The 11438-nt window shown below is 43.9% G+C and overlaps 1 protein-coding gene across 1 annotated transcript in view; it reads right to left on the bottom strand.

Annotated features, from left to right (window-relative positions):
- The window catches only part of LOC126418631 (CUE domain-containing protein 2), a 107166-nt gene that overhangs the window by 18272 nt on the left and 77456 nt on the right, over positions 1-11438 (bottom strand). Inside the window, exon 7 of the mRNA XM_050085477.1 lies at positions 8850-9030. Within this exon, the coding sequence (XP_049941434.1) occupies positions 8884-9030 (147 nt within the window). The 3' untranslated portion in view covers positions 8850-8883. The remainder of the gene's footprint in view (positions 1-8849; positions 9031-11438) is intronic.

Raw genomic sequence — 11438 nt, 5'->3', positions numbered from 1 at the left:
GCCGTCAGTGTCAGCCAGTTTGCCATGGCATACGGAGCTCCATCGCAGTCTTTAACACTGGTAGCATGCCGCGACAGCGTGGACGTGAACCGTATGTGCAGTTGACGGACTTTGAGCGAGGGCGTATAGTGAGCATGCGGGAGGCCGGGTGGACGTACCGCCGAATTGCTCAACACGTGGGGCGTGAGGTCTCCACAGTACATCGATGTTGTCGCCAGTGGTCGGCGGAAGGTGCAAGTGCCCGTCGACCTGGGACCGGACCGCAGCGACGCACGGATGCACGCCAAGACCGTAGGATCCTACTCAGTGCCGTAGGGGACCGCACCGCCACTTCCCAGCAAATTAGGGACACTGTTGCTCCTGGGGTATCGGCGAGGACCATTCGCAACCATCTCCATGAAGTTGGGCTAGGGTCCCGCACACCGTTAGGCCGTCTTCCGCTCACGCCCCAACATCGTGCAGCCCGCCTCCAGTGGTGTCGCAACAGGCGTGAATGGAAGGACGAATGGAGACGTGTCGTCTTCAGCGATGAGAGTCGCTTCTGCCTTGGTGCCAATGATGGTCGTATGCGTGTTTGGCGCCGTGCAGGTGAGCGCCACAATCAGGACTGCATACGACCGAGGCACACAGGGCCAACACCCGGCATCATGGTGTGGGGAGCGATCTCCTACACTGGCCGTACACCACTGGTGATCGTCGAGGGGACATTGAATAGTGCACGGTACATCCAAACCGTCATCGAACCCATCGTTCTACCATTCCTAGACTGGCAAGGGAACTTGCTGTTCCAACAGGACAATGCACGTCCGCATGTATCCCGTGCCACCCAACGTGCTCTAGAAGGTGTAAGTCAACTACCCTGGCCAGCAAGATCTCCGGATCTGTCCCCCATTGAGCATGTTTGGGACTGGATGAAGCATCGTCTCACGCGGTCTGCACGTCCAGCACGAACGCTGGTCCAACTGAGGCGCCAGGTGGAAATGGCATGGCAAGCCGTTCCACAGGACTACATCCAGCATCTCTACGATCGTCTCCATGGGAGAATAAATGGTTCAAATGGCTCTGAGCACTATGGGACTCAACTGCTGTGGTCATAAGTCCCCTAGAACTTAGAACTACTTAAACCTAACTAACCTAAGGACAGCACACAACACCCAGCCATCACGAGGCAGAGAAAATCCCTGACCCCGCCGGGAACCGAACCCGGGAACCCGGGCGTGGGAAGCGAGAACGCTACCGCACGACCACGAGATGCGGGCATGGGAGAATAGCAGCCTGCATTGCTGCGAAAGGTGGATATACACTGTACTAGTGCCGACATTGTGCATGCTCTGTTGCCTGTGTCTATGTGCCTGTGGTTCTGTCAGTGTGATCATGTGATGTATCTGACCCCAGGAATGTGTCAATAAAGTTTCCCCTTCCTGGGACAATGAATTCACGGTGTTCTTATTTCAATTTCCAGGAGTGTATGATCATTCCATTTTAAATCACTCCTAATGTGTACTCCCAGATAATTTATGGAATTAACTGCTTCCAGTTGCTGACCTGCTATTTTGTAGCTAAATGATAAGGGATCTATCTTTCTATGTATTTGCAGCACATTACACTTGTCTACAGTGAGATTCAATTGCCATTCCCTGCTCCATGCATCAATTCACTAAAGATCCACCTGCATTTCAGTACAATTTTTCATTGTTACAACCTCTCGATATACCACAGCATCATCCGCAAAAAGCCTCAGTGAACTTCTGATGTCATCCACAAGGTCATTTATGTATATTGTGAATAGCAACGGTCCTACGACACTCCCCTGCGGCACACGTGAAATCACTCTTACTTCGGAAGACTTCTCTCCATTGAGAATGACATGCTGTATTCTGTTATCTAGGAAATCTTCAATCCAATCACACAATTGGTCTGATGGTCCATATGCTCTTACTTTGTTCATTAAATGACTGTGAGGAACTGTATCGAATGCCTTGCGGAAGTCAAGAAACATGGCATTTACCTGTGAACCCGTGTCTATGGCCCTCTGAGTCTCGTGGACGAATAGCGCATGCTGGGTTTCACACGACCGTCTTTTTTGAAACCCATGCTGATTCCTACAGAGTAGATTTCTAGTCTCCAGAAAAGTCATAATACTCTAACACAATACGTGTTCCAAAATTCTACAACTGATCGACGTTAGAGATATAGGTCTATAGTTCTGCACATCTGTTCGTCATCCCTTCTTGAAAACGGGGATGACCTGTGACATCAACATTCAGTACTGTGGAAGAAAGCATTGACTGACCAAACATGTGAATTAGTTCAAAACGCAGTCACAGGGTGTCCACTTTGACAAGTTATGATTCTTTTGTTACATTCTGATTTGAAGAGAATTACGCATAGGATACCAATTTCTCTGAAAACGTCTACTGTGGAAGTTTGTGTGTGCCTGTTTCAGATGTCATGTCAGTATCATCACAGAATCTACAAAGGCTGGTGTATTATTGCGTAAGAGCACAAGGCACTCAAGGATTATTATTTAATTACTTAAATCACACAAGAACGAAGAAGTTAAGTACATCAAGCTGGTAAAGTCTGTTCACACAGAGGACACAGATCAGACAGTATTCAAAGAAAAGAATATACACTGTCTGACAAAACACCCAGATGACATTGTCAGATGTCAGTGTAACTCTGTACATGTACACACGATCAGTGGGGATGCAAACAATCCTTGTGACAAGTAGAGTGGCCACCATAGTGTGTTAGTGTTATTGTTTAGTGATATAATCAGCGCTGGTACGGTATACGAGGGCACGAACTGCATCAGATGTCGAGTCACCACTGTGAAGGTCACGAAGATACTGTGTACTCGTGTGAGACGGCACTGTCGGCCAGAGTGGCAAAAGGGCCTCACTGTGGGCCTCCATTTGGCCAGCTATTGTGCAATATCCAGATTTGCAAGGCATTCAGATGTAACAGTGGACTGTACGGGAACACAAGGTAGGCACACTTGTCGTCACGTTTCTAGTCGATCATGTCTGACCGCCACAAGTGCTAATCGCTGTGTAATTTATTGAGTACACTGTAACCTCCCATATTTGCACTTGCTGTCTAAGAATAAGTAATGCTTTGTAATTCCACACACTGGTCAGTGACTAGTAGTAGCCGAACTAAGGAATTATCGTTATATGTGTAGGCTGTCATTAATACAACATAAACAGATGCATTTGGATTGGTGCCACGATCAGGAAATCCGGACTGCAGACAAAGTGAGTTGCGATGTATTCGGCAATTTTCAATGAACAGCAGTTTCACACTACCTCAGACGATTATCGTCAGCAAGTATAGCGACGACCTGGGTAGAGGTCCCATTCTTCCACAGTTTTGCAGAAATACAATGGCATGGGGACTCATCGGGTACGACTTCAGGTCACAGATGGTAGTGATCGAGGAAACTCTGATGACACAATGGTACACTGGGACATCCTCTGCCCTCACATTTTGCCTCTGATGTGACAGTATAGTGATGCTATTTTTTGACAGGACGATGCTCGTCCAAATGTGGTACGTCTCTATGGAGTTGAGGTACTCCTACGGCCGGCAAGCTACCTAAATTTGTCTCCGATAGAAAATGTGTGGGGCCAGGCCCAGTGCTAGTATCCAGGATATCGAGACCAGTTATGGTCACGGTGTGCCAAAGTACCTCAAGAGGCTATTACAGCTTTATGACACCCATCCCAACTGGATCATTGTGCACATCCAGGCCAGAGGAAGCACAATGTCCTCCTGGTAAGTGAGCTCGTAATGCAAAGTTCTTTGTAAATATGACTCAATTTTGTAATCGCTGAATTAATATCATGAACCATCTCTACCCAAAAGTTTCATTTCATTTACTCCTCCTTTTCTGAGCACTTCACGTTTTTTTGTCAGGCAACGAACATGAAACAGGGATATCTGTAACATCTGAATACATTAAATAAACTGTGTACATATAGTAGGCTCCTGTTTTCCACCTGAATGGCCTTCCTGCACACCATTAATCCTGAAAGATTTACCGTGTGGTATTACAGGACAATCAATATAATAATACAGATGCTTTACATGTAACATATTAACAAAATCTGACATTATTATCCTTTGTAATTGCTGTTTGAAGCCATCAAGTTTCTTATTAATGCTAGATAAACTTTCATTCATTTTTACACCACATACATTTGAAGGACGGCTTCCAAAATGTAGTGTTCTCTGAAAAAGACTTTTAGTTCATTTCACTGTTTCCAGTACAGTGAAACCTATATTTATGCTGTTGAAAGTAATTTATAGACACTAAAATTTGTCATGTTTTATTTTATAAGTGCAATACAATGTCCAGACTGGAGTACTTTTGAAAGTAAGGATATATCAGGATGAAAATTTTACTAATGGAGGCTTTAAAGTTAACATAATGTAAGAAGCACGTACACTAGATTTGTATCTGCAGAGGCATGTCAATGCTGTTAAACAACACTGTCAGCATAAGATACGGAATGGGCCGACGGTGGCTTAACAACAAGCTGAGGAACTGAACCCTGCAAATGGAAATCAAAACTTACTGTGTGATTCAGTCTATGAGGAAGCAGAAAGTCAAAAATTGTGTATGGATGTACACAGGATTAAACACAACAGACTTCTGGTGCAGGTGGCTGATGACCAAGCACACAGAAATCACATACGGCTCGAGGTGCCACGCGGGGTCTGTGGTTGTTGAACATAGCATTATATCTGCCCCACTTGGCTTACTGTCACCTGCATTTAAACACTTCTATCAGCAGATCTGCCCATGCCACAAGTCTATATTTGCCTCCCACGGCAGCTGTCCACACAAATCTGCCACAATAATTATACCAGCTTATCTGCCTGCATTGCGATGTCTGCTGATGAAGATACTAAATCCCTCTCCCCTAAAAAGTTCACATAACACTGAAAATGGCCTGGCTTTGGCCGCCACCTCCACTGCAGAACTTGGAAGAATGGCAGAGACTCAGTCTGTGGACCAGCCGCCAATGCAGACAATGCCAATGCTGCCAGAGCGGTAGAAGGACAAGGAGGTGGGCAACAGTTGATCTAGTGGCAATGGCGGATGGGAGGGCAAATCCAATGGCTAGGGGAGAGAGGAGGCACAAGAGGATGGCATGTCGAAGTCCATGGACTCTACATTGGGAGGCACAGGAGCAAGCCTCGCTGGGGCCCTACACCTCAGGTGAAAAGGGGGGGGGGGGGGGGGATGGGGGAGTAGGGGCAGTGAAGGGTTCAAGGGGGCAGCAATGGGAAAGCACACTGCTGCAATTGTGAACGACATTGTGACCAACCGTACCACCTGGCTGACTGGAAGACCATGTTGTGATGACCTGACTATATGCAGGCATAACTGATTTGTATGACACCTCACCTGCTCTCAACTGACATCCACCACAAACAACCGCCAACCTTTGTCACTCACGATGACACTCGGCAGCTCTCCCTGCTGCTGGACTAAGACCTGCTCCAAACAGCAATCCCAGGGGAAAATACAATGAGCCATGGGTGGTCCGCAGTATGCGACTTCAGATGCTACAAATCCATGAGACTCTGTGACTGGTGGCCTTGCAAACATGCTGCTGGACTGCACATATTGATTGCTACTGACCGCTAGATAAGGGAATCAGTGGCTTGTGGTTGGTGATAAGGGGGAACTGTGCACCATATAAGAAAACATGAAACTTTTTAATTCAAAAAATAGTAGTGAGTGCCTCCTTTTTGACCTGTGAATAATTATGTTGTGCTGCAGAAAGCATATTTGATGGATAAGCAACAGTCTGTTCAGTACCATCTTGGTTGTGATGAGGCAAAACAGTACCAATGCCATACTGGGACACGTCACATGCCAGGAATTAAGGGTTTAACCAGTGAAAAAGAAGATAAACAGGGAGCAAAGCACAAACACTGCTTGAATGACTGAAAAGCTCATTGAAAATCCACAGACCAGATGAGATTCCAAAAGGCAAGCGAGTAAACTGGTAAAGTCCACAGAGGGTGCTGAGTTCCAAGAAAGCTCAAGAACCAATGGAAACTACAAGTATGTATTGTGAATGTAACTTGTGAAAAATAATGGTCCATACAGAAACTTCACCAACTCCTTCGGCAGAAGAATTGCATATGATTCTGTGACACACTGCGCAATGACCATCTGTCTAAAATCACCGCAAAGATGCACAGCATCAGTAGGCTTCTGAATCACCATCAAAGGGGTGGCCTATCGACTGAACAAAACAGGAGAAATGAGGTCCTGAGCCTGCCAACACTGCAATGCAGTCTCTTATCTTGTTGTGCATGGAGAAGGGAATGGGTCGGGGGCGACAAAATTTAAGCACTGCTGACAGTGTAAGAGAAATGTGGACCTCAAAATTTTCTGACCAGCCCAATGTATTCTTGAATAGCTGGTTGTTTGACTGTAGTAAGGAGCCCAAATCCAGAAAAGGAACCAATTGAGACACTAAATGGACTATGTCAACTATATGGAAGCAAAAAACAGATAATGCTTCTACCTAAAAAATATTTTTCTGGAGACTCAGGCACCGAACCGATCACCAGAGGAGGCAACAATGAATTGACCATTATAATTTAAGTTACCATTCCACATTCTTACATGATTTACTATACAACACATCCTGATATAATGGCTGCTGAACACCAGACAGCCCAAGAATCTGTGCGTATCTAAGCTAATGAGGCTGAGTATCACTCTAGTATCTATCTGAAATTCAATCATGTGCCTATCACTACTAACATCAGCAAAATACCCAGAGAGACCTGTGTGGGATGTTGTAGACAGTGAAAACACAGGGTCAGCTGATGACTGATGGCTCAGCAACTGTCACAATGTTCAATGGCCCATCAGATGGCGTACCTCACACATGGCCTCCACATGCGGGCAATCATGCAAAACATGTACCAAAAGATAATCGGGGCAGGACTGCTGGTTCACTCAATGAGCACAAGGTAAGCAACATCACGGACCTTACACTTTGGGAGGGAATTATGACAAGTCAATGGATGCAAACCCACCAAACTCGACACTGCTTACAGACAGCACTATGATGTCTTTGAACCAGAATCATCAACAGCATCAACACATGGTAACCTGGCTACAGGGAAGGCCACCTGGGGCAAAGGGGGCTGTTTACCATGTTTACCTAATTGCGCCACCAGCCAATTGTTGGAAAGGTCATCCCTTGCCACTACCGTAAGCTATGGTTCCGCAATCTGGACAAAGTTGAAATAGCGAGTCTGCAAATAAGGCAACACATTTCGGGCACTTTTAACTGACACTTGGATACAGACTCTCTGCAAATTGGTGATCCAGGCTACGTATGACTGTTAGAGACCATTGTAGTGCGGGTTAAACTGCAACCAAGACACCAACACACAGGTTCGATGTCCGAAAGCAACCAATAAAATTTGTCAAAGAGGAGTTTCTTGGGATCAGTGGAGAGCTTCAAATTTTGCACATCATCATACAACACCATGCTGCGGCACAATAACATGGCAGTTTTGTTGACTGGATTGATGATATACCCTACCTAGCAGTGCGGCATGAACCAGTGGAGCTAATTTTCCCATTTGTCCATAGACTTGTTGAAACTGGCAAACAGTGTTCGATGTGGGTAAGCAAACTGCACATCAGCTGCCTGGCGCACCACCTGAGTGGCATGTTCTGCATTCTGGTTTAGCAGTGCCTGCATCTGCTCATGCTACTGCTGCTGTTCCTTCTGTAGGTATAACTGTATCTGCCAGTATGTATAAATTCCATGTCCATAGTGGCACACAGTTAATATTATGAAAGAGGAAGAAAAAAGTAGAAGCATTACATGTGTAAGAATGTCCTTCGTTGCCACTTCAGCACCTGTACAAGTGTGAGAATGCCACTCAGCAATACTGTCAGCAATGGTACTAAACAGGCCGAGAGTTACTCGACAACAAGCAAGGGAACAGCACCCCCCAAGAGGAAATGAACATTTGCCATCTGAGTGAATCTATGGGGAAATAGGAAGTCGCGTTAGAACTGCCTCGTCTGGTTTACTGTCACCTGCAGGTAAACACTTCCACCGGAGGGTCTGCCCACACCACATGTTGCATGCACCCACCATGGCAATTGTCCACACAATTTCACTGCAATAACCATGCCAGCTCATCTGCCTCCAGTGCAGTGTCAACTGGCAGGGACAGCAACCACAATGCAAAATCAAAAGAACTACATATGTTTCAGATTTATATTAATTCAAATGACTAACAATCAATTTCTTTTTCATATCAAATACTTATCAATCCCACAGACAGTGATAAGCTTTAATTATTACAGTCAGTTAAGAGTAACATTTAAATTGAAAAATTTGGAGCAGTCCTGAGAACAATGGTATTCAGTTTTTCAAAATCAAGTAGCAATCAATAAAAATATTCTTGATTTATGTTGGACTATTTTAATACTATTATGCAGAACAACTATGAATTACAGCCCTAAAATGTCAAAGCAGAGGTTGTGTAACAACCAGAAGGACATATAAATGAATAATGTGTACTGGAAGTATCACGTAACAGTTTGCAATTGATTACAAAGTCAGTGTGAAGAAAGAAAGAAAGAAAGAAAGAAAGAAAGAAAGAAAATGTCTGGAATGCAATGTTTTTCCTAAGCTGTATGGCGAACTGGAAAAACAGCAAGATTATCAGAGTCATAACTGTAAAGCTTCTATTGAGGAATTTTTTAACTTTCCATAGTAAATTATTTTACATTCACTTATCCTTAGTTGGATATTTACCACCCACAACTTAAACATGAATCATACCTTTCTGTGGAGCAAATAAGCTCTAGGAGGAATATCAGTGGAAACGATACTGCCTTGCTGGCTTGATGCTCACATATGTTTTTTTCACATCTTCTTCATCATCTTTTTTAACTTCAGTGAAACGTTCTCCTTTAAGACTGACAATCTTGTTGTCACGATACCTCACCAATTTCTTAGGCTCCTGTGATCAATGAGAAATACCAACTCCATTAAAACTTTGAACAGAAACATTACACAAATTGATTAACATCTCATGGTTCGTGTATACAGTCAGGCAAAATTTTTGAAAAGTCATCATAGTCATCACTGACTGTAAAAAATTATTTATTTGCAATATTGCAATTTTGGCATTTGGGTCATTATCAAGTGGTATACTGAAGAAGACTGTGATTTAGCATACTTCAAATCCAAAAGTCGTCTGACATGTACACATGTCATCATTGTATTTGTATATTGAGTCTTTTAACTACAAGAACATGTCAACATACATAACATGTCAAGATACATAACCTGTACAGTTACCAAAGTTAACATCTTTAACATAGATCACTATTCTTGTACACTCTTTACATGGAAACTAACTCGTTGTCATGTAAAGTACACTCTTTTACTGTACACCACTTGGTAATTAGCATAATGCTGAAAAAAAAAAAGCTGTTACAGTCAATGGTGACTATGAAGTCTTATAAAAAATTACATGGATTGTTCATTAGACTTGGTGTTACTGATTTCTTTATAGGTTCCCCCAGGAGACATATCATGGTTAGACAGAAAAGACTGAGATGTAGCAAAATGAAATTGCGCATTACAGTAAACAAAGGGGTAAATATACACATCACACACAAAATTCTAGAAGGATTTAGTAAAATATGAATTTTTTAAAATCTGGTGTGTTTTGAGGAGAGATGAGAGAATAACACCAGAAATAGTGTGCATTAAGATAGTATACAGGAAACTGTCCCTTTTCACTGCTATACCAGAACCAATTTCTGTGAGAGTAATATCCTGAAAACTGCACACTCTTCAACGTAAGTTACACTATTGAGTCACAGGGTCCCTGACACTTGTACCAATCAAAAATCATTTATAACAGACACAGCACAATCTATTTGTCATCTTTCTGAAGCCATATGTGAGAACAGTGGCGACACATGTGGAAAACTAATGTTTCAAGTTTCTTAGTATCTTGCACAAACTGAAGAGGAGAAGGCATGCAAGTTCTATGGCCGTAACTATTGATTTCAACAATTACTCCCTGTTGTCTTCAGACTGTGGAAGAAACTGGTGGGCACAGTTGACATTCTACTATTTGTGGTCTTCGTGATTGGGGGGGGGGGGGGGGGGTTGTTTTGGGGAAGAGACCAAACAGCGAGGTCATCGGTCTCATCGGATTAGGGAAGGACGGGGAAGGAAGTCGGCTGTGCCCTTTGAAAGGAACCACCCTGGCATTTGCCTAGAGCGATTTAGGGAAATCACGGAAAACCTAAATCAGGATGGCCGGACGCGGGATTGAACCGTCGCCCTCCCAAATGCGAGTCCAGTGTGCTAACCACTGCGCCACCTCGCTCGGTGGTCTTCGTGAGACCCACTATGTGCACACCTTGTGGCTCACCAATTTCTCGGCCAAAATTCTCCCATTGAGCTAGCACAAATCTCAAGAACCCAAACAGCCAGTTCATGGTTGGTAAGCCTTTGATCTCATGCAGTAGTCTCTCGAACTTGTTGACAGCCCCGTTTGTGATTGACGGTCAGGTTGAATGGCCAATACTTTTGCCATAAAGTTCACACAACTAACAATGGATGTCTATATGTGGAACCCCTCTTGTGTTTAAGAACCAGATAACTGAATGAATTTCACTTCTGGCAGTAATGGCGATTGGGACTTCCATCATGGGTGGCTGCTAGGCAAACAGTGAATGGTGAAGAGAAGCTGGGAAGGTTGGGATCAACAGTAGGGAGCCACCAAGCATGGCAGTGTTGCTAGATTTTGTCAGACACCTCGGCTTGTTGATTTACCAGTTCAGGAACCTTACTAGGTATCAACACTCATATTTTACAAGACTGGCATCACTTGACGTTAAGTTATGACTCATCAGTCTCAGTGCAGAGACTGGGGCCCACTTTTAAAGGCCCAGTAGCCAGCATAATCATACATGGTGCAGTATGCCACACATTTTTAAATAGGAGAGTCATACAGACCCATATACCATGCACCAACAATGAAGTCAAGATGCAGAAATGCTTCATAAAACTGGTGCATACAGATTCTGTCTGCTTCCCATGTGCTATGGCTACAACATTTTAAAAATGTTTTGTTTTTAGGCATTGTGCTTTCAGGTCCATAAGGTTTGACAACCAATTAAGTTTAAGAATAAATTGAGGCCCAGAAAACTTAAAAGTCTATCTAAAATTAAAAACAATGTCCCTCATACTAAATGCAGGGAGTTTAAAAACAGAAGGTGAATAGTTAAAAAGGACATACACAGTCTTCTCACAAAGGAAACTCCCCATCACACCACTGTCCGATTTAGTAGTAAGAGGGCCCAGCAGACAGCTGGTCAAAATCTGAACACAGATCAAGCATGAAAA

The sequence above is a fragment of the Schistocerca serialis genome, chromosome 9 (assembly GCF_023864345.2).
Source record: "Schistocerca serialis cubense isolate TAMUIC-IGC-003099 chromosome 9, iqSchSeri2.2, whole genome shotgun sequence".
Taxonomy (NCBI): domain Eukaryota; kingdom Metazoa; phylum Arthropoda; class Insecta; order Orthoptera; family Acrididae; genus Schistocerca; species Schistocerca serialis.
The sequence above is the reverse complement of the archived record's forward strand: the minus strand, read 5'-3'. Positions and strand labels throughout refer to the sequence as shown.